Here is a 23,593-nt window from a genome sequence, read left to right as displayed (position 1 = left end):
TAAAGATAGGATCTGATGGCGAAGGTTTGTATTTTTTTTTATCAACTCTAGGAGTGAAAATGGGTGCTCGCAGGGGGTCTTTGAAAAGGTCATTTGCGTGCCTCATCATGCCCTTCAGCACAGGGAGTGTCTGACTTGACCGGTGTGTGGCCCCAAGTGTCTCAAATAAAAAGTCCTCTTCTAACGACTCTTTATGTAACCCCACGCCATGGTACTCTGCTGCTCTAGCAATGAGTTCCTGATGAGCAGCATTCCGTCAGGTGGGGAGGGCTTTGCAGGGTAAAGGTCTGGGTCGTTGTCTAATGGAGTCACTGGTGTAATCCTTCCATGGCTCTACAGGCAAACAAATATCTTCCTCATCAATATCTCCCTCTTCAGGCTGTGAGAGTGGAGACCCCGGAGGTGAAATGTGTAAAGGATCTAAATGTGGAGAGGAGGGTGGAAATGGAGGGGATGGTGGAGCAGGATAAACAGGGCTGGTCGCCACATCCTCCTCCTTCTTTAAAGGACTCTTACAGTGAGTCCTCAGAAGGGAGCTTGCGTTTAACTGGAGATTTAGCATGAACATGTCCTGTATCAGGATTGATATAATTCTTGTTTGGGATCCAGTTTGGGTTGAACAATGTCTAAATTAGAGTCAGAAGGTTCAAAACTGCTGTCTTGATTTTGGCACCAAAGGTTTAGATGCCGGGATGGGCTTGCTTTTAGGAGCGGAAGGTTTTGGCTCCGCAACATGCCGTTCTTTCGGCGTGGAGGATTTCGTCTCTGTCCCAGATTTGGGTTTGAACTGGAAGGTTTCAGATCCGAATAGGATTTGGTCGACTCGGTCCCGATCCGACAGGTTTGACTGTTTCGGTGCAGAGCCGGAAGGTGGGGCATCGGAAACATCGTCTCGGTGCCGACCTTCACTAGAAGACAGAGCTGGTGTCGAAGCCTTATGAGTTTTGGGTATGTGATTAAGGGGCATTGGGTCATTGGTACTCACAGCACCCTGTCCTAAAGGCACGTGTTCAGACTCCATCCAGCACCCAGTCCCAGAGGCACGTCTTCAGACTCCATCCAGCACCCAGTCCCAGAGGCACCTCTTCAGACTCCATCCAGCACCCAGTCCCGGAGGCACGTCTTCAGACTCCATGTCTACCCAGAGTTTTGAATCCGACCCTGGAACAGAGATGGACTCTTCTTCTGCCGCTGACGCCTAGACGTCTTCATGCTTGGATTCTTCACTGAAGATATCCGGAGTGCATTGCATATTCTGATGTTGCATTTCACAATGTCAAGCCTGTTGATCTCGAAGTCTTATTGGACCAAAACGATTTACAAGCGCAGTCGTCTTCCTTGTGCTCCGGAGACCAGCACAAGTTATGTACTTTATGTGAGTCGGAGCGAGGATACTTAGCGTGGCGCCGAGGACAGCATTTAAATGGACTCCGTTCCATCAACAGAAGACCAGAACAATGCAGTTAGGCCCGAAGGACACCCATGAAGTTTTACATCCAAAATAAAGGATTTGTTGACCGAAACAATACGCAGAGAAGTAGGAAAGGCGTACGAAACAATACCGTCAAGGGTAGGGAGGATTGCGCACCGAGGGGAACCCGAAGAAGGGTTTCGAACTGAAGCAATGTACAGCCGAACCCGATGGCAGAAAAAAATAATCTAACAATGGAGTCAATGCCCATGCGCACTATCACCGTAAGGAGGAGTCACCTTACCTCGTGACTTGAAAGACTTCTTCGAAGAAAAACTACTTGCAAACATCCAGACCCAACACTAGATGGCAAGAGTATGCAAAGCATGTGTATCTACAGCATACATGCCTCGAACACAAATTTCCTAGCCAAGCAACTTTGTCAAACTGTAGTGCCTGTGTTCAAAGACAACATCGTGAGTTGGTCTCTAGTACGCGGCCTTCCTAACGCACTGCTGTAGAGGCACTAACGTGTGACAAGCCCCAGCACGCTGCCTTCTTGACGTGTACTGCGACAGAGGCAGAACATATGGCGTATTCTAGCAACGCAGCATTTCCGATGGGCTTTGGCAATGCTACTTTCCTTATGCGCGTTGCTAGCAACAGTGTTAGGCCTTAGCAACGCGGCTTTCAAAGAGCCCTGGTGAGTTTCAAGGGTGTCGCACGGCGTTCTGTTGGTACTCCGTACCGATTAGATCCTTAAATTAGCGCTTATAAACGCAGGCACTTAAACGCAAATAGTGCAGTGCTAAAAATATGTACAAAAATGTACTGTTCACCGCTTACAGTACCAGAATTTCACATGTTCATGTAGTGTTATTCCCTCAACTTGTAAATATCACTTTTCCAGAGGTGGAGGTTACTTCGCCAATCTCTGACCTCTGCGCATAGCTTCTCGTTGCCAATATTTGTAGTAACTAGATGCAATCCCCTTTACAAATCTACTCTCACGTCACGTCCTGTTCCATATTTTAAAGTCTCTCTACAAACGCCTCTGGCTGCCCTTTGCTGCCCACACATCTTCAAACCAGCCTCATAATTAAAAAAAGCCACTGGAACCCACTGCTTGTCACGCAGAGAAGCTTGCTTTATCTGGTGGTTCTCGGCACGCCAGCCGCCAGTACACCACCAGATTGCGGACTAAAGACCAAAAAGGAAAACAACAAAGCAGCAGAACTTTCCCATCTTATGCGGCCAGGATCTGGAAAAACAAACCTTTCGCCATCAGCACCGCCCCAACGCTGCTCCAGTTTAAGAACTCAAGCCACCAATTTGAAGAACACATCTCGACCTATTGATCCACAGACCAGCTACCTCTCCTCCTGCTCACTGACGGTATGCTCACCTTTGACCCTGTACAGTGCTCTGCTGGCGTTTGGCTAGGTTTGTGCTTCAGAAGTACCATCTTCATACATTTAGACTACATGATGTACAATTCTTTGGCAACGTGACGTCTGTAGCACTGACAAATGCCAGAATTATTGATGTAATACCTTTTTTTAGGGCAATTTAATTTTGGATGAGATTTTTATATTTATTTGAATTTTTTAACTGAACCGTACAGAGTGAAAGCCACTGCACGGCTGATTAGAATGTGAGCACCACACTTACCGCAACGCTGTGCTGGTTGGAAGGATTCTCACTCAGTGCTTGCAGCAGATGGTCGATGGCAGAGTAGGGTAACCACACCATGGGTGAAGCACCAGAGAGAGGACGCTGAAAAAGAGCAAGCAACAGTGACCGTTATCAAATAGTAAATGCAAGAATAAGAAGCACTTCCCAACCGAGGGGTACATTGAGGGACACAGGGAATCCATCTAGTGTTCAGTAAGGGCACACAGCTCTGTTCTCCAGAAGTCCATTTGATGGGACACAGGTCACCCCCAAGGAGTCCAAGAGGTCCATACAAGGCCCTGTATCTCAAGCGTCCCCTTGAGAAACATGGCCCTAACCCCCACCAAAAAAGAAAATCGCAGTCCAAACGCCCACCGCCCTTACCACTGAAGTATCCTCTCAGGAACACAACTACATCTTGCAGATGACCATGAAAGGGGTACAACCGTTCCGTCTTTTTGGTCTGTCCACACTGGTACGTCACCGCTCCACCCCAGGCAGGTGTCCACACAGTGACACCACACTGCCGTCCAGCCCGGGGTTCACTGCTCCCTCGCCTCAATTGTCCGTTCAGATTCACCAATGTTCAGTTCCTTCGCGGTGCACCTGTGGACACGGGTGTTCCGTCCCATCCTAGTGTTAACTCTGGCAAACTACTGCTCTTTTTCTACAGATTCCTACTCTGGGATACTGCTGCGTCCTCCCCCCAGGAGTCTACCAGGGATCAGCACTATTACCTCCCTCTGTCACCAACTAAGTCCACACAGGGACATCATCGTTCCGCCCATCCAGGTGTCCACCAAGAGACCCCACCATTCTTCTCAGGTGTCCAGACTACAGAACACAGCTACATCCTACCAGGGTTTAAGCAGAGTGATCCTTGAGACTACGTTGTAGGGCCTAATATTCGCTCAACCAATACCCTAGAGGGGCACTGTAAGTCCCTGAATCTAGACTCACACCTCGACATATCGTCTTGTTTCACTTCCTGAGCCTTCTGATTGGTCACGTGATTTAGCCAGTTGCCCCTGTGATGGTTGTACCTGCCAGTCTACCTTGCATGTAACCTTCTTTTGCAACTTTTACGAGACCCCGCGTAAACGCTGGTTGGTTCCACTTCTCCGACAATTAGGTCTGAGAAGATGCAGACCTGCACTTTTGGCTCTTCAGTACCTAGATACCCCGTCTGTCGCCAAATCTGTAGCTTGCTTCCTTAAAGCATGCTTGAAAATTCATTCCCAACTACGGCTTACTGCATTATAAGATCATATTCAGTTTTGTATGAATAACTTGTATGAACAACCTGTTGTCTCATTCCTTTACAGAGTGACACCGCACAGACAACTTTTTTAATGATTTCCTAATGTATTGATTTACAGTGTCGTGCATCCTTCAGTTAAAAAACGTTTAAATTGAAACTTTTATAAATTGTTGTAATTATCTGTTTTTTAAATGCACTTTTATGATTGTAAATTCAATCGAATAAAGTTTTCTTTTGATTTGATTTGATTTGACTCACACCTCGGTAATACCAGCTGCACAGGTCGCTTCCCTTGGATGATGCGATTTCTGGTGCATCCTGCAGATCCCGCACCTTGTGAATATTGCCAGAAGTGAGACTGGATTCAGAAAACTCTCAAGCAGAACTTCTGTGAACTTGTAAGTGGCGTTGGGTGAATCGGTACAGACTTTGTTCCAGAAGTGGTGATGGAACCACAGATACGAGCCACCCTTGCGTGCTGCGTCAGACAGTTGTGTCTGTGCCTTTAGCGACAGAGCCCATCAGAATATTGGTATGACCAGTTTTCCCATCTTTGATTGGGACTTTTTTTTTTAGAAAGAAAAAAGCACTTCGTAGGGAGCTGGTTCTTTATATAGTGAACCAAAATGAGGTAGACCTTGTGAAGACTCCCGGCAAACCCTAGCTGGTTCAGAGAGGCAGAAATGATGACCCAAATGGACTCTTTTTTTGAGGTAGTTATGAGCAAGCATCTAAGCATATCAGAGGGCAGCGCTAAGCATTTGTTTTTTTTGTGTTCTCTCTCTCGCTCACACACATACACACACACACACACACACACACGCACACACACACGCACACACGCACACACGCGCACACACACGGATAAATCAGAGACCAATTTAGAATAAAACAGGAGGCATTTTAATATACATTTTGATACCAAGCACCTCGTGATCAAATAAGTATTTTTTTAAATATCTATTTTAGCATGTATGTAAAATGTTCACTTAAAATGCGTTTTTACGTGGCAACGCTTTCCTATGGGAGAAAAGGCATATATTGCATACAATTGTTTGATCGTTTTCTGGGGGTCTCCTTTGATACTTGGAGGGGGGCAAGGTCCAACGTGCCACCAGCAGTTACTCGTTACCTGCCCTGAGTAGTCCGGGTGCAGAGGTGCTGGTAGAGTTAGTAACTGTGCACGCTAAGCTGGTAGAATGAAGGGGGCCCCCTGGAAACCGGCTGCAGAGGGAATCTTGGGGACAAGTCTAGGAGCTCCCAATGGGGGGCTAGAGTAACCAGGGCCCTACGGACAAGGGGGCACAGCCGGTTCATCGGTACCGGGGCTGGGGCGCTCGTGTGCAGAGTAAAAATGTCAGCTTGGCTCTGTGTATCACTGTGGAAGTGGGTCTCTGCTGTGCGGACGTCCCTCGACGGATGCTTGGTCTCAGAATCGTTGGAGTTTCGATTGGACTCTCACGGTCTGTTTGCTGCTAGGGGTCTGGTACACCAGGTATTGGTCCTGTGCTGCTTCGGTTGGTCCTGGTGTCCTCTCACTTGGTGGAGGGACAGACTGGACCTTTGCAGGCACTGGTTGCTCTTACTGGAGGGGATGCCGCCTCAGCTGGCCAGGGGGCAGCAGCTCGGTGAACTGGACTTCGCTCTTTCGGTGCCTGTATACTGCAGGGGAGTAGCTCCACTACTCCAAGGGAGACTTACAGGCAATTTGCAAAGGGCGGGCAGTCTCTTGGAGTTCTTGGAAGATGCTCAGCAGGATGAAGGCAATGGGTCGCGATTGTCGACAGCAGGCAGTGTTCGGCGCCAAAGGTCCACAGCAGTCTTCAGTTCTCACTTTTTCTTGCGGCTTTCTGTGTCGTCTTCTTCTCAATCAGTCGAATCAACATTCCTGGTGTCAGGGCATCCCCTAAATACACAATTTAGTGGCGTTAAGGGGAGGGGAAGGTTAGTAGCCAATGGGCTACTCACCCCAGGGGTAACTACACCCCCCTTAATGACCACTTCCTTTGGTGAGTGGGCATCACCCTGTCCCAGAATTTATAATTCAACCGCACTTAAGATGGGGACATTCCTATTTTTGTGTTCACTTTAGACTGTCCACCCTAGAGGTATGTCCAGTCCGGCAGGGCAACACCCCTCCTGCAAAGACAATTTTCCTGGATGTCCTGGTGCCAAATAGGACCAGGGCAGGGGTTGGCTTCTTCCCTGTCTGGGGAAGTCTTTATTCGCACATCAAAGCCCTCTGAGGCCTTTGAAGCCTCCTGCCTTGATATGCTGATTCACTAGCCTTCCTGGGGGAGGTGTAAACACCTCCCACTAGAGTAGACATTGTCTCTTGACTCGGAGAGCGAGGCTCTCACTTCCTAGAGAGTCAGAAACTCGCCTGTGGTTGTAGGCTGGACTGAACCAGTCAGCCAACACACTAGAGGACTAGTAGGGTTCAGGGGGTACCGCTAATGGCATGCGTTAATAAATCCATCATTGGAATTAGTGTGGGTTTATTTATACGAGGTGTTTGATACCAAACACCATATGTTTCAGTGAGGCCGTTATGTAGCTGGGTAACTCTTTTTGACCAGTGCCCAGTTCATACCTAAAGATGGCTTCCCTGCTCAGGTGTAATATCCAGCAGTGAAGCTAGACATCACAGGGGCATATCTGTTCATGCAGCTTATCCTCGCATGCTATAATGCACCTGCCTTAGGGTTCCAAGGCCGGGGGTGCTACACATACAGCCCATGGAGTGTCACTGGCATGGCACGAAGGATCGTCTCATGTGTTTCAAACATGGTCTGCGTCATATCACGCAGCTGCACTGGCAGTCTGTGTGGATCCCTTCGGGTGGCATCAGATATGCTGCAGCCCTTAGGGACCGTCTTTAGTACCCGTGCCCTAGGTACCTGGGGTACCATTTGCTAGGGACTTCCAAGGGTGCTAAGGACCTTAGAACAATTAGGCATCACCTTGTTTTAGGGACGGAGGACTGGCATGGAGGTTTGGTTAGCAGGCCTCGGTGCAATGCCAGTCGTAAATCAGCATTTAGTAGCTAAAAAGGGGGCAATAAGTGGGCATGTGTGGGGGGGGAGGGGGAACAAATGCAACAATAGCCCAGTTTATTACACTCCGCAGAAGGGGGAGGCGGGAGGGCTGTGAGGAATCTGTGGTTAGACAGAGTATCCACCAGAAAGAGTGTTATCGAAGGTAAGCGACTTGTATTGACCACCTGTGTCTTGCACATCACCATTTCAGAATATGATGTAGGGACACTGTTTCTGAAGGATGCTTCTAAACACAGATTCCTCACTTTTTAAACAGATTCCAAAGCAGAACCTCCCAAGGTGGTGGGTCTGTGAAATGGCTCAAACCGAAACATCCCGAAGGACCAAACTGGCAAAATGCCCATCTTGTCAAACCTGAAAACATGACATAACATGTGTATTTGTAAAGCGAACGTTCACCCAGAGGTCTCTTGGCGCTGAACAGATGTTCCTCGCTACCCATCTCAATGGTACTGTAAAGGCGAGTGTTTTGTGGATGTGATCACGGAGGCGCTAGTAATAGCCTGACCGATATCCAGGACTAGCACTGGGTGTGTGAAAGCCGTGGTAACAGCCTCGGCTCGAGTAGAATCAACCCTCATCCCTTCAGAGCGCCGCCTTCATGGCCAGTGCGAACCACATTTTAATGCAAAGGACAATACATTTTGAGATGGTTCTTTTCTTTTCCTCCGAGAAACCAACAAACGGCTGAACGTCCACCAGTTGGTCTCTGGTCCGGTCAATGTAGAAACAGAGGGCTCGTTAGGGGTCTATTCGATGGGGTCTCTGCTCCTCTTTGAGAGGTCAGGTGGGACCAATAATGCCAGCAGGGTGATAGCCTGCCCTGCATGAAAAGGCTTCACTTATTTCGGCAGGAACGCAGTTTGAGTTCTTAACTTCAGTTTGTCTGAAAAAAGTGGTATAAAGTGGTTGGACTATGAGGGCCTGAACTTACGTACAAGAAGAGCTAATGTCATCGCAACCAGATGAACAAGGACCCAAGACCTCACCCGCCCAGGGGCAGAGCCTTCTGGCACAGGACCCAAGACCTCACCCACCCTGGGGCTGGGCCCCTGGCACAGGACTAAAGACCTCACCCGCCCTGGGGGGGCGGAGCCTCCTGGCACAGGACCCAAGACCTCACCCGCCCTGGGGCGGGGCCCCTGGCACAGGACTAAAGAGCTCACCCGCCCTGGGGGGGCGGAGCCTCCTGGCACAGGACCCAAGACCTCACCCGCCCTGCTTGTCGAAGCACCACATGACTCTGGTGTTCTCCACGAGAACCTGAACCAGCCTGCCCCTGGAGTGCAGCAGGAAGGACTTCAATGCCAAACAAATCGCTCACAGCTCCAACTGGAGACGGGGCGCCGGAGACCAGATTCCTCTGATCACAATCTCTCCCACATGGCCTCCCAATCCAGTATTGATGAGACGGTTACCATAATCATTTCTGTGCGGGTTAGCGAGAGGGGTCTGCCCCATGTCCAGCATTCACCCCTGCAGAACTCTTGCCGTCCACTCAGACACCTGAATGGAAATCAGACAGGTTACCCTGGTGCTGGGCCCGCTACGACTTAAGATCCCACTCCAGAGCCTGCATAGGCTATGGAGTGTGATCAGCAAGCAGGATACAGGGGGCAGGCAGGCCAGGAAACCTCAGACTCATCCGCACCGAGACCCAGGATAGAGTCTGAAACATTGGATCATAGACTTAATGTCCTGGAGTCGCTGGTCCAGAGGAAAGGTCAGAAAGCAGACCGTATCCAGGACGGCTCAGATGAGGTAGAGTCGCTGCAAAAGAGTGAGGTGTGACTTTGGCATCTTGATTGAGAACCCCAAAGATGTCATGAGGTTTGTTGCTGTCTAGAGGTGGTCCACTGACAGTGGGGAGCTTTCCTTCAACTGCCAGTCATCGTGGTTAGGGAAGAGCCCGCCTCCCCCCACCATCCACACCATTTATGCACACGGGCAATTACCAATGCCACCATGTTTGTGAGCACTAGAGGACATGGGTGAAGCTGAAAAGGAGCACGGCACACGGACTAAGCTTGCGGCCCACCTTGAACTGCAGGGAGCTCAGGTGAGCCTGCAGAACAGGGAGGAGAAAATAGGCGTCCTGCAGGTTCAACACCACCATCCAGCCTCTGGGATCCAGGGCAGACAGACCCGGGCTAGCGCAGGTATTTTGATTTGTTCTTGCGCAGGACTGGTATAAAAGAGGACAAAGGCTTTCATCCGTTTGCGGCAAAAGGAAGTAGCAAGAATAACATCCAGTTCCTGCTTCCGAGGGCGTCACCCTCTCTATGGCTCCTTTGGCTAAATAAAAGAGTCTGCACCTCCTGGCCTGCACTGGGGGTTTGCCGGAATGGTGCCAAAAGGGTTTAGGAACATTGGGCGGCTCTCCTTAAAACACTACAGGGCCGAGTATGCCACGGATACCATTGGAAGGCCAGTCCATTAAAGATGTGGATTTCATCTAGGTGTGGCGCCTGAGCAGCACGTGTCCCAGTAGCCTTTTTGAACCAATCATTGGTGTCCAGGTCTCCATCTGGCTGGTTCTGGTCAAAGTAAAAAAATAAAAAGTGTAGTGTGTGCACAACTGCACAGTACAGGACTAGTGTATGAGGGAATGAGTATATTGCCTGCGTCACGTCGAGGTGGAGATGAATTTGGCTCACAGTAAGAGACCACATTGTGGCTGTTCTTCCAGAACCAGCATCCCTGGACCAGCGCAGAGCTCACCTCTGAAACCGAACTCCCCACGGACGCTGGTACAGAAACCGGAGCAGGCTCAAGGGGCAAAGACTGAGCCAAGAGTTAGCTCACCAGCTGTAGCCCAAATAGAGGCCCCTGCGAATCTTTAGGGCCCGAAAGCATTCCAGAGGGAGACGGAAGCGTGCCATGGATGGGCAGCATGGCCTCTCGAAAGGTTTCAACCTGCTGTAATGTCTCCACCAGACCCTGGAACTCAGAGGGCATTGGAATCAATCGGCTCCTCAGAGGAGAGTGGAACCTGGAGGCACAGCGCCAACCGTGCCTCTCCTCTGGAGAGCAAGAGTGGCAGGAAGGGGCTTGGACTTCTTGTATTTTTTCCTTGTCTTACTCAAATACTTCCACCGCCAAGATGATATCTGCGTGGGAACAACTTTGGCATTGGGTCCAAACTCTTGACTTTGACCTGGGGCAGGGCCAGTGTGGATTCCTGCTGTGCTTCGCTACGTAAAGCTTTGCATCCACGAATGGCCTTGGGATTTACCTGGGTGCAGCCGCCGCAGGCCTTGGAATAGTGCACTGAACCCAAACACCAGAAACACAACTTATGGGGATCTGTCACAGACACAGGTTTGGAACAGACCCTACAAGGCTTACATCCTGCATCCTTACGGGTGACATGTTACCATGCGCACTAGAAAATGATTGAAGAGAATAAAATTACTTCGCAGAGTGAAGAAAACGAGGGGTGCGTTTGAATGCAGCTCCATTCCGCACTGGTGGAGGGGAATGGCGCGGAGCTGCGCAGGAGAACTGCTTTTTGAGTTACCAGACCCAATCTGGCACCCGGGGGGATATTCACAAGGTCAGTAATCTGCGATCAGATGTATGCATCGTAGAAGTGCTTGAGAGGCTCCATCTTCTGTAAGCCAATCGGGTCTTGGGGCTCTGAAATTCCTGCTCATTTCCTTAAGTCCGGTACAGGGTGCTTAATCTTGGAGCAAGTCGGCCTTATTTTACCAACTCACCCGGGACACTACCTTATACAGGGCCGGCTTTAGCATGCAAAGCATTCCTACGATAGAGCACAGTGGATAAGCGACAGAAACACGTGAAGGCACTCACCTCGATTCCAAAATACTGATGTCCTTTTCCCAGTAGTGCGTCCACGTACTCCAAGATCAGCTCTGCAGCTTCGCTCAGGAGGTCATAGTTCAGGTATAAGCGGAGCAGCTCTGCGGTATCCACAGCCTGGAGAGAGACAAATGGCCATTTTATTGTGTTAGAACCTTTAATCAATTCCGAACTAAACCCTTTAAGAGGAAAGTTCGGAGAGCTTTGGAAAAATCACAAACTTAAATATTTAGGAACTAGGAATCAAGGAGTCTGAGCAGGGCACAGGGAGCGGCACATGCGTGTTCTGACACCGAGTGCTGGTTGCCCCTGATGCCACCAGGAAGAGGTCGTGGGCAAGACTGTACCAACAGGGCTTGAGTTGTCAAGGCAGCCTGGCACCGCACTGACCTTCCTCTTATGATGTATTCCAGTTAATTTATTTTTGCTTCAGCCCAGGCTTAGGTGCAGGAGAACCGGCTGCCATCAGACCTGGGCTATTGGACAATGACTGCTGGAAGCGTCTCAGGGCTGAAAAAGGGTGTGTTACTTACCTGTTGCAATAATTCGGCAGCTTATCATCCGATTTCCATTTACAAGTGGCCAACCAGGCTATCTAGTGCACCACTATGGTAAATCACGTCTAACCCCACAATGTCCTAGGTTTGGATCCATCTTCAGACCACGTTTGGCATTCTTGAAACAGACTCAAAACACGGTGATGTATCCAGCGACGAGGTTGGGAAGACCACACTATCTGGAGTCAGTGGGCATAAGTCAGGGTCTCGCATTAATGGGCCCATTTAACATCGGTGTATTAGTGAACTTAGACTGGAAAACAGACGTCTCCCAGGCCCTTGTAAGGAAATAGGATTTTTTCAGGTTTACGCAGACTTCTGCATCCATTTAGATTACTAAGTACAGGTGAAATGGCTCAGAAATACTCTGAGCCCGGCTAAACAGGACTCGAAGCACGTGCTCTGACCCTTAAAATGGTGCAGGTTTAATTGGCTTGTCCCCAATTGGCATTGCCTAACTTACGTGTAAGTCCCTAGTATACGGTACCAGGGTACACAGTACCTGTAACTTAGAGCATCCCCCGGGACAGCAGGACTTGTGCCCTCCTGAGTGGTACAAGGTAAATCATGGCTCCCAGTCTGCCACTGCAGACAGGAAGGTTGGTTAAAACTACTAACTCGACTTAGCCATTTGAAGTAACAGCAAAGCACAAACCTCCATTTTTAGGTCTCGCCTCGGCAGCGCTTGCGCTGTCTCGTCGAGAACGCATGCTGTATTCAGGATAGGGGCATTAAGCTCCGCCCATCCTTACAATTGGCTCCTCTTCCCGTCCTCTGTAAATTATGGCTTTGTCAACAGGATTCGTAGTCCCTCCTTAGTCCTGTTATTACCTCTCATAAGGACAGCCCCTCTTACTTGTGTCCTTACACTGTAGCTTTCATTAGCAGCTCCTGAGAACTATTTATTCCATTAAACCGCACTCCCGGGAGCAATCGTGGCCATTTCTTGTTTCACATTTCAGACGTTCATTTCTCCCTCAGCACGGCCCCCACCTCACAACCGCCATGCCGGTCATGAAAGTTCTTTTTTACACATTTAAGACGTTTCTTTCTTTCTGCACGGCACCCATCTCATAGTCGCCGTGCAGTTCAGTAACTTTTTCCCGCCACATTTCAGGCGTTCATTTCTCCCTCAGCGCAGCACTGGTCTCGCGGCCACTGCGCTGTTCAGCTGAAGCGGAGTTTTAATGTGGCTTCTGGTAGCTACCGAGGCAAAAAAAAAAAAAAAATGCAATGCCCTTTTAACGTAAAAAGGAGCAAGGTAGAGTTATCCAACTAGTGGTTGAGTTGCAGTGTGTGAAACCAGCCGCCAGTTGGACCAAGCGAAGAATAGGCCAAGAAAACTGTTCGAGCTAATCAAGACCCAAACAAAGGCACAACCCACACAATCAAATAGCACAACAAATGACACTCCACACTGTGAAGCCTTCTCTGCTTTCTTTAAACATAAGACTGACAACATAAGAAATGACCTCATAATGGATGTAAATCGATACTCCAACTACACCAGAATGGCTGACACTCAAACTAAAAACAAGGCATCCTGGCAGTACTTCGACACCTACTCGGAAGAAGCTATACACAAACTGCTCTGCACTTTGAAGCCCTCTAATCACCTCACAGACCCTCTACCTGCTAATGCGGTAAAAGACTTTATCCCCTTGCTCCTCCCTCTCTGGACCAAGATCATTAACAGCTCGTTGCAACAAGGACACATTCCAGACTCCCTTAAGGTGGGGCAAGTCACGCCTATACTCAAGAAACCTACAGCTGATCCGTCTGACCTAAACAATTATCGGCCCATCACCAATATCCCCACCCTGGCCAAACTGTTGGAGAAATGTGTCCAACTCCAACTAACAAAACACATTGATAAATTTGACCTCCTCAACCCTCATCAATCAGGTTTCAGAGCGAAACATAGCACGGAAACAGCTATGACACACATAATTGATGACGCCCTCCAAATTCTGGATCGTAATGAGTCCTGCCTCCTCATCCTTCTTGATCTCTCGTCAGCATTTGACACGGTCAAACATGAGAACTTGTTGGAGCTGCTAAGTACTAGGATGGGGCTATCGGGAACTGTTCTCAAATGGTTTTCGTCTTTCCTTCACAACCGGTCTCAGAGGTTCAAGATCGACAATGTGCTATCTACACCGGTGCCTGCAGATCTTGGGGTTCCACAAGGATCCACCCTCTCTCCTACACTGTTCAACCTCGTTATGGAACCCCTCGCCACCTTGCTTCAAGCATCCAATGTTCAATTCCATATGTACGCTGATGACACACAACTCTACCTAAAGTTACAGTCCCCGGAAGATATCAAACAGCTGAATTCCACGCTTATTAACACCCAATCCTGGCTGGCCGATAATCACCTCAAACTAAATGCTCTAAAAACTGAGTTCCTACTCATCTCACCTCCGGCGAAAATCTCCACCACCCAAACCTGGCTCAACAACCTAACAGCACTCAATGTCCAACCTACCATCGTGGACTCGGCGAAATCCCTAGGCATCACACTCGACGCCAAGCTCAACATGCAGCAGCACGTCAGCAAAGCCACAAAAGCAGCTAATTTCCAAATTAACACGCTGAGGAAAATTAAACCCTTCCTCCCGGCCAAAAACTTCCAAACTGCTGTACAAGCTCTAGTCATCCCTCGAATAGACTACGGAATTGCGACCCTCAGCGGTCTCCCGCTATCCACAACAGCACCCTTAAGAGCCTCCCTGAACGCTGCCGCGAGACTCATTACTGGCTCAAGAAAGCACTCGCACATATCCCCAGACCTAAAGTCTCTAAAATGGCTGCCTTTTGAAGCCAGAATACAGCTAAAAATTGCAACTATGACACACGCGGCCGTGCACCACAAGGCACCCAACTACCTCGCTCAAAAGCTGTCTATATCAGGAGGTTCGAGATCCAATAGGAGTACTAAAAATCTACTCCTGAAACCTCGTAGATTTCGGAAAGCGAAAACTTACAAACGCTCCTTCTCAGGAATGGCACCCAGGATCTGGAATGCGCTCCCTCCTGAAACAAGGCTTATCTCCTCCACTGCACTCTTCAAGAAAGAGGTGAAAACAATGCTTCTGGCCAAGATCTCCTGATCGCTACAGATGTTGGTTCAGAGACTCTGCATTGCTTGTACCGCTGCTCTGCCTATCCCCTGGCACTATACTCGACTTGTTGGGGGCACTATTACGCTACTCTCTTACTACCGACCAAGATATGATACACGTTGGTTTACTGATCCACCTGTTCGCCATTGTAGTGGGATCAATGACCTGTGCTGCTCTATACTACTCCCTTACCTGATCATATATGGATTGGTTTTATGTTTGTTTTTTTCATCCATGTTATTACCATGTTACTTACCATGTTATTACCATGTTATTACCATGTTATTACCATGTTACCATGTTACTTACCTGATCATATATGGATTGGTTTTATGTTTGTTTTTATCATCCATGTTATTACCATGTCACTGACTATTATACTGTTCCCATTATCTCTGTTTACTCCTATTGCCCCTTCCCTGTCTTTGTGAAGCGCTCTGATATCTGTAAGGATCCTGTTCGCGCTATATAAAACTTTGAATAAATAAACTGGAATCTGCCCCGTTGCCTTTGTTAGAAAACTGTAGCGTCACACTCTGCACACGCTGCATCTTACAGAGATATCCAGCCTGCTCTTAACCAATCTCCTTCCTTGTGCCTCACGCTGCAGGTAGAGGGACAGCCCAGGATACCGTACTGCAGCGAGAGGGACAGGCCGGGATACCGTACTGCAGCGAGAGGGACAGCCCTGGATACCGTACTGCAACGAGAGGGACAGCCCTGGATACCGTACTGCAGCGAGAGGGACAGGCCGGGATACCGTACTGCAGCGAGAGGGACAGCCCTGGATACCGTACTGCAACGAGAGGGACAGCCCTGGATACCGTACTGCAGCGAGAGGGACAGGCCGGGATACCGTACTGCAGCGAGAGGGACAGCCCTGGATACCGTACTGCAACGAGAGGGACAGGCCGGGATACCGTACTGCAGGGAGAGGGACAGCCCTGGATACCGTACTGCAACAAGAGGGACAGCCCTGGATACCGTACTGCAGCGAGAGGGACAGGCCGGGATACCGTACTGCAGCGAGAGGGACAGCCCTGGATACCGTACTGCAACGAGAGGGACAGCCCAGGATACCGTACTGCAGCGAGAGGGACAGCCCAGGATACCGTACTGCAGCGAGAGGGACAGGCCGGGATACCGTACTGCAAGGAGAGGGACAGCCCAGGATATCGTACTGCAGGGAGAGGGTCAGCCCTGGATACAGTACTGCAGAGAGAGGGACATCCCCAGGATACCGTACTGCAGAGAGAGGGACATCCCCAGATACCATACTGCAGGGAGCGGGACAGCCCAGGATACCGTACTGCAGGGAGAGGGACAGCCCCGGATACCGTACTGCAGGGAGAGGGACAGCCCCGGATACCGTACTGCAGGGAGAGGGACAGCCCCGGATACCGTACTGCAGGGAGAGGGACAGCCCCGGATACCGTACTGCAGGGAGAGGGACAGCCCCGGATACCGTACTGCAGGGAGAGGGACAGCCCCGGATACCGTACTGCAGGGAGAGGGACAGCCCAGGATACCATACTGCAAGGATAGGGACAGCCCAGGATACCGTACTGCAGGGAGAGGGACAGCCCCGGATACCGTACTGCAGGGAGAAGGACAGCCCGGGATACCGTACTGCAGCGAGAGGGACAGCCTGGGATACCGTACTGCAGCGAGAGGGACAGCCCGGGATACCGCACTGCAGCGAGAGGGACAGCCCCCGATACCGTACTGCAGGGAGAGGGACAGCCCAGGATACCGTACTGCAGGGAGAGGGACAGCCCAGGATACCGTACTGCAGGGAGAGGGACAGCCAAGGATACCGTACTGCAGGGAGAGGGACAGCCCAGGATACCGTACTGCAGGGAGAGGGACAGCCCAGGATACTGTACTGCAGCGAGAGGGACAGCCCGCGATACCGTACTGCAGGGAGAGGGACAGCCCGGGATACCGTACTGCAGCGAGAGGGACAGCCCAGGATACCGTACTGCAACGAGAGGGACAGCCCCGGACACCGTACTGCAGGGAAAGGGACAGCGCTGGATACCGTACTGCAGGGGGAGGGACAGCGCTGGATACCGTACTGCAGGGAGAGGGACAGCCCAGGACACCGTACTGCAGGGGGAGGGACAGCCCCAGGATACCGTACTGCAGCAAGAGGGACAGCCCAGGATACCGTACTGCAGCAAGAGGGACAGCCCAGGATACCGTACTGCAGGGAGAGGGACAGCCCGGGATACCGTACTGCAGGGAGAGGGACAGCCCGGGATACCGTACTGCAGGGAGAGGGTCAGCCCCGGATACCGTACTGCAGGGAGAGGGTCAGCCCCGGATACCGTACTGCAGGTAGAGGGACAGCCCAAGATACCGTACTGCAGGGAGAGGGACAGCCCAGGATACCGTACTGCAGGGAGAGGGACAGCCCAGGATACCGTACTGCAGCGAGAGGGACAGCCCAGGATACCGTACTGCAGCGAGAGGGACAGCCCAGGATACCGTACTGCAGCGAGAGGGACAGCCCAGGATACCGTACTGCAGCGAGAGGGACAGCCCCGGACACCGTACTGCAGGGAGAGGGACTGCCCAGGATACCGTACTGCAGGGAAAGGGACAGCGCTGGATACCGTACTGCAGGGGGAGGGACAGCCCAGATACCGTACTGCAGCAAGAGGGACAGCCCATGATACCGTACTGCAGGGAGACTGACAGCCCCAGGATACCGTACTGCAGCAAGAGGGACAGCCCCGGATACCGTACTGCAGGGAGACGGACAGCCCCAGGATACCGTACTGCAGCAGGAGGGACAGCCCAGGATACCGTACTGCAGGGAAAGGGACAGCCCAGGATACCGTACTGCAGCGAGAGGGACAGCCCAGGATACCGTACTGCAGGGAGAGGGACCGCCCAGGATACCGTACTGCAGGGAGAGGTACAGCCAAGGATACCGTACTGCAGGGAGAGGGGCAGCCCAGGATACCGTACTGCAGCGATAGGGGCAGCCCAGGATACCGTACTGCAGCAAGAGGGACAGCCCAGGATACCGTACTGCAGGGAGAGGGACAGCCCCGGATACCGTACTGCAGCGAGAGGGACAGCCCAGGATACCATACTGCAGGGAGAGGGACAGCCCAGGATACCGTACTGCAGCAAGAGGGACAACCCGGGATACCGTACTGCAGGGAGAGGGACAACCCGGGATACCGTACTGCAGGGAGAGGGACAACCCGGGATACCGTACTGCAGCGAGAGGGACAGCCCGGGACACCGTACTGCAGCGAGAGGGACAGCCTAGGATACAGTACTGCAGGGAGAGGAACAGCCCAGGATACCGTACTGCAGCGATAGGGGCAGCCCAGGATACCGTACTGCAGGGAGAGGGACAGCCCAGGATACCGTACTGCAGGGAGAGGGACAGCCCAGGATACCGTACTGCAGGGAGAGGGACAGCCCAGGATACCGTACTGCAGGGAGAGGGACAGCCCGGGACACCGTACTGCAGCGAGAGGGACAGTCCAGGATACCGTACTGCAAGGAGAGGGACAGCCCAGGATACCGTACTGCAGGGAGAGGGACAGCCCGGGACACCGTACTGCAGCGATAGGGGCAGCCCAGGATACCGTACTGCAGCGATAGGGGCAGCCCGGGATACCGTACTGCAGGGAGAGGGACAGCCCAGGATACCGTACTGCAGGGAGAGGGACAGCCCAGGATACCGTACTGCAGGGAGAGGGACAGCCCAGGATACCGTACTGCAGCGATAGGGGCAGCCCAGGATACCGTACTGCAGGGAGAGGGACAGCCCAGGATACCGTACTGCAGCGATAGGGGCAGCCCAGGATACCGTACTGCAGCGTTAGGGGCAGCCCAGGATACCGTACTGCAGGGAGAGGGACAGCCCAGGATAATCTAGCTCGCTGCAGGCTGTGCACGCTGTAATAAGGGACGAGGAAAGCAGAGCGTGGGACGATACCAGGAGGGTTGTAACAAAGGACAGTACCGGACTGCAGCAAGAGGGACAGCCCAGGATACCGTACTGCAGGGAGAGGGACAACCCGGGATACCGTACTGCAGGGAGAGGGACAACCCGGGATACCATACTGCAGGGAGAGGGACAGCCCGGGACACCGTACTGCAGTGAGAGGGACAGTCCAGGATACCGTACTGCAGGGAGAGGGACAGCCCAGGATACCGTACTGCAGCGATAGGGGCAGCCCAGGATACCGTACTGCAGGGAGAGGGACAGCCCAGGATACCGTACTGCAGGGAGAGGGACAGCCCAGGATACCGTACTGCAGGGAGAGGGACAGCCCAGGATATCGTACTGCAGCGATAGGGGCAGCCCAGGATATCGTACTGCAGCGATAGGGGCAGCCCAGGATACCGTACTGCAGGGAGAGGGACAGCCCAGGATACCGTACTGCAGCGATAGGGGCAGCCCAGGATACCGTACTGCAGCGAGAGGGACAGCCCAGGATAATCTAGCTCGCTGCAGGCTGTGCACGCTGTAATACGGGACGAGGAAAGCAGAGCGTGGGACGATACCAGGAGGGTTGTAACAAAGGACAGTACCGTACTGCAGCAAGAGGGACAGCCCAGGATACCGTACTGCAGGGAGAGGGACAACCCGGGATACCGTACTGCAGGGAGAGGGACAGCCCGGGACACCGTACTGCAGCGAGAGGGACAGTCCAGGATACCGTACTGCAGGGAGAGGGACAGCCCAGGATACCGTACTGCAGCGATAGGGGCAGCCCAGGATACCGTACTGCAGCGATAGGGGCAGCCCGGGATACCGTACTGCAGGGAGAGGGACAGCCCAGGATACCGTACTGCAGGGAGAGGGACAGCCCAGGATACCGTACTGCAGGGAGAGGGACAGCCCAGGATACCGTACTGCAGCGATAGGGGCAGCCCAGGATACCGTACTGCAGCGTTAGGGGCAGCCCAGGATACCGTACTGCAGCGAGAGGGACAGCCCAGGATACCGTACTGCAGCGAGAGGGACAGCCCAGGATACCGTACTGCAGGGAGAGGGACAGCCCAGGATACCGTACTGCAGCGAGAGGGACAGCCCAGGATACCGTACTGCAGCGAGAGGGACAGCCCAGGATACCGTACTGCAGGGAGAGGGACAGCCCAGGATACCGTACTGCAGCGATAGGGGCAGCCCAGGATACCGTACTGCAGCGATAGGGGCAGCCCAGGATACCGTAGTGCAGCGAGAGGGACAGCCCAGGATAATCTAGCTCGCTGCAGGCTGTGCACGCTGTAATAAGGGACGAGGAAAGCAGAGCATGGGACGATACCAGGAGGGTTGTAACAACGGACAGTACATTCAGTGCACTGACATGTGCAGCACAGAGTCACGCACTTCATGTAGGGTGACGACTGCTGACTGTAAGGGAAGGCTGGCATGGCTTGTGTGCATAGAGGCCCTCACAAGAGGCTAACCAGGTTACAGCCACCCCGCAGACCGACGTTTCACGGATAGCTAGTAGAGGTTCTTTGCCAGTCCAGAGCTCGTTTACTGATACACTTACCTTGTAATTGTTAACAAGCCAGTTGGGCAGCGGCACGCCATGGGACAGGAGTTTCTTGATGACACATTGATGGTGCGGACAATTGAGGGACTTGTGCTTCTCCAGGTAGGATGAAAGGAGGCGCCAAGCCTCGTCCGTTGCACTAGAGGAGACCAAGGAGATAAAATACAGGAACGTAAGGGGAGACCACAGCATAATCCTCGCAGAGGCACCAGGAGAATGCGGTGCGGAATAAACACAACACATCGTCATCTGACCGCGCAGACCTCACTCAAAACTCACTGGAGAAGAGAATCGCAGCGTTGCCAGCGGACGTCGGTCCAAACCTCAAGAAGGAAGTAGGGGCAACAGGAAGGGGCGGGAGATATTAAAGGACCCTCTCTTATGCCATCAGAGAGGAAGTGGGGGAGGGGAGCATCAGTTATTGAAAGGTTTTGTAAAGCGCGTGGCTGTCCAAGGGCTTCCTAGCGCTGGGTGATCGGGCTACGGCGGGGAACTGTCTGTTAAGGCTGTGAAGCGCGGTATGAGGCGCTTTAAAAAAAGCATGTGTTTACCAACTTGACAAACAAATGATTATTTTTGTAAAAGCGCCCCATACCGTGCTTTCACTTTAATGGCGGCCACGCCCCTTTCATTAGACATGGCTCGTCTAAAAAAGGGGCGCAGTCGACATTACAGTTAAAGTGCCGCACTGGCGTTTTTACAAAGTAGCATTTGTATAACGCAATAGGTGTCTCATTTATGAAACTCTCGTAAATGAAAGACCAATTGCATTGCAAAGGCTTGTTTTGAGTGGACGTTGCTGTAGACCTTTGGTGTTATGTCCGTCCTATCTTGACATGGAGTAGTGTGGCTCACTGGTTAGAGGCGGCAGAGCCGGAAGCAGAAGTCGGCCCGGGACCAGGGTTTGATTCCCGTCGCGGCAGGGTCGTGGACCAGGGTCAGTGGACTCGATAATTCTCGCCTCGGTGCCAACTCTAACCAGGGAACACACTCGGCAACTCTGGGCATTAGCTTGCCTAATCTCCACAACAGCCCCATCAACGCCGGGGATGCCTGGTCTCACCCTTGGGGACTCCCAGCAGGGACCATCCCACAGGGAAAGCCAGGACGGGTTCCCCAGCGGTATACAGCGCCAGGATGCCGGCTGGCAACAGTGCGCTTTACAAGTATACACATTACATTTACATTACATTACATTACACCCCAGAAGTCCCAACGTTTTGTTGCCATTTTCATATCCTTTTTCAGCGATCTCCTGTGGCTCTGGCTTCCAGGCTATTTCATGTTAGGTTGACAATTTTCCTTCCACGCGCCAGGCTACTCCCAAGTAACAGAGCGCGTTACAAAACGATTTATACATACATACATACATACACGTTGCAAAGTTTTACTCGCTTTGTGGCGGAGGTGGGAGGGTCACACGTGAATCCAGAAAGTAACCCAGTAACCATTGTGCTTTGCGGTTGCAATCTTCCTGGATTCCCAGGCTGCGCATATAATATTGAGCAGAGCTACAGAACCCTGTGGACCCAACTGGACCCTTCTCTGCACTGAAACCACAACCTCCATCATGTCCCCCCCATCCATTCCGGATTCCCCTGCCCTCACCATGCCTTCAACCCCTGACACAGCAATCTGATCCACGCTCACCAGCATTATCAACCCAGCGTTCAGAGCCACCACCTTCCCAGAATCCTGGAAGCAGTCTATAGTCAAACCGCGTCTGAAGAAACCCAGAGCGGACCCATCCAACCACAAGTACTACCGCCCCATCTCGCTCCTCCCCTTCCCGGCCAGGGTTCTGGAGAAAGCCATCAACTGCACACTCCGACTACCTGGAATCCAACCACCTGCTCGACCCCTCCAAATCTGTCTTCCACTCAAACCACAGTACTGAAACCGCCCTCACAGCCACCACGGACGACATCAGAGCCATTGACCGCAGCGAGTCAGCAGCCCAGATCCTTCTCGACCGGTCAGCGGCCTGGGACGCTCTCCCGCCATCTCCTCATCCAAAGACTTCACCTCATCAGCATCTACGGCAACGTCCTCCAGCTGCTCCCCTCTTTCCTCATCTGGCGCAGTCAGAGAATCTGCCTCCAAGAGCATCAATTACAGTGTACCCCACGGCTCCTCACTCAGCCCCACACTGGTTAACGTCTACATCACGCCGCTGGCACCCATCACTCGCAGCCATGGTCTTTACATCATCTCTCACGCCGGCGACACCCAGCTCATACTCCCCCCTCACCAAAGACATGGACACCACAAGAGTGAATTTCCAGAACACTAAGACTGACCTCACCAAATAGATGAGAACCAGCCAACTGCCTCAAACTCAACGCTGACAAAATCGAAGTTCTTCTCTTCGGAAGATCCCTCTCACCGTGGGACAACTCCTGGTGGCCCTCCGCCTTTCGACTAGCACCCACCCCAACTACCCTCGCCCACAAACTCAGAACCATCCTCGACATCGAGCTCTCTGTGTGAAAACGGGTCAACCAGATCACCTCTGCCCGTTTCAACACCCTTAGAATGCTCCGGAAGATCCTCAGATAGAACCCAAAAGATGCGTCTCACAAGCCCTCATCACCAGTCCTCTTAACTACGGAAACGCTCTCTACGCCGGAACCATCACCTGCCTCAACCGGCTCCAAACTTTCCAGAACGCAGCAGCAAGTGTCATCCTAGAACTGCCCAAACCATCCCATATAACCCCCACCCCCGCAGCCAGCAAGAAAAGATGCCACTTCAAACTGCTCACCCACGCCTTCAAGGCCCTCCACAACACGGGACCAGAATACGTGACCAACCGCCTGCTCTTCCACCAGATACCTGTGTTCTGCCTCCTTGACCCTCACCACCATCTCCCGTATCCATCGCACCAAAGGGAAGGACACGCCTTCTCCCACCTCGCTGCCAAAGCCTGGAACGACCTCCCCATCCACCTCCCTCGCAGAATTCAGGAGCAGCCTCAAGCCCTGGCTGTTCGAATAGCCCCCTCTCATACAGCACTTGGATACCCTCTGAGGTGATTGGTGCGCTATAAAGATGCTGATTAAATTGGGTTTATTAGTGCGGGTACATTTAGGAATGTTTGTGGAATCAGTGGTCTCTGAATGTGGGACAGAGTTAGGATTG

At 52.0% G+C, this 23,593-nt stretch overlaps 1 protein-coding gene across 1 annotated transcript in view; it reads right to left on the bottom strand.

Annotated features, from left to right (window-relative positions):
- Positions 1–23,593, bottom strand: part of NUP160 (nucleoporin 160) — a 289,550-nt gene that overhangs the window by 17,101 nt on the left and 248,856 nt on the right. Inside the window, exons 33-35 of the mRNA XM_078684503.1 lie at positions 20,450–20,591; positions 11,222–11,347; positions 3,083–3,187 (exon numbers count right to left, since the gene is read on the bottom strand). Coding sequence (XP_078540629.1) covers positions 3,083–3,187; positions 11,222–11,347; positions 20,450–20,591 — 373 coding nt within the window. The remainder of the gene's footprint in view (positions 1–3,082; positions 3,188–11,221; positions 11,348–20,449; positions 20,592–23,593) is intronic.

The sequence above is a fragment of the Lissotriton helveticus genome, chromosome 3_2 (assembly GCF_964261635.1).
Source record: "Lissotriton helveticus chromosome 3_2, aLisHel1.1, whole genome shotgun sequence".
Classification (NCBI taxonomy): domain Eukaryota; kingdom Metazoa; phylum Chordata; class Amphibia; order Caudata; family Salamandridae; genus Lissotriton; species Lissotriton helveticus.
Note: the sequence above shows the minus strand (reverse complement) of the source record. Positions and strands in the feature narration are given on the sequence as shown.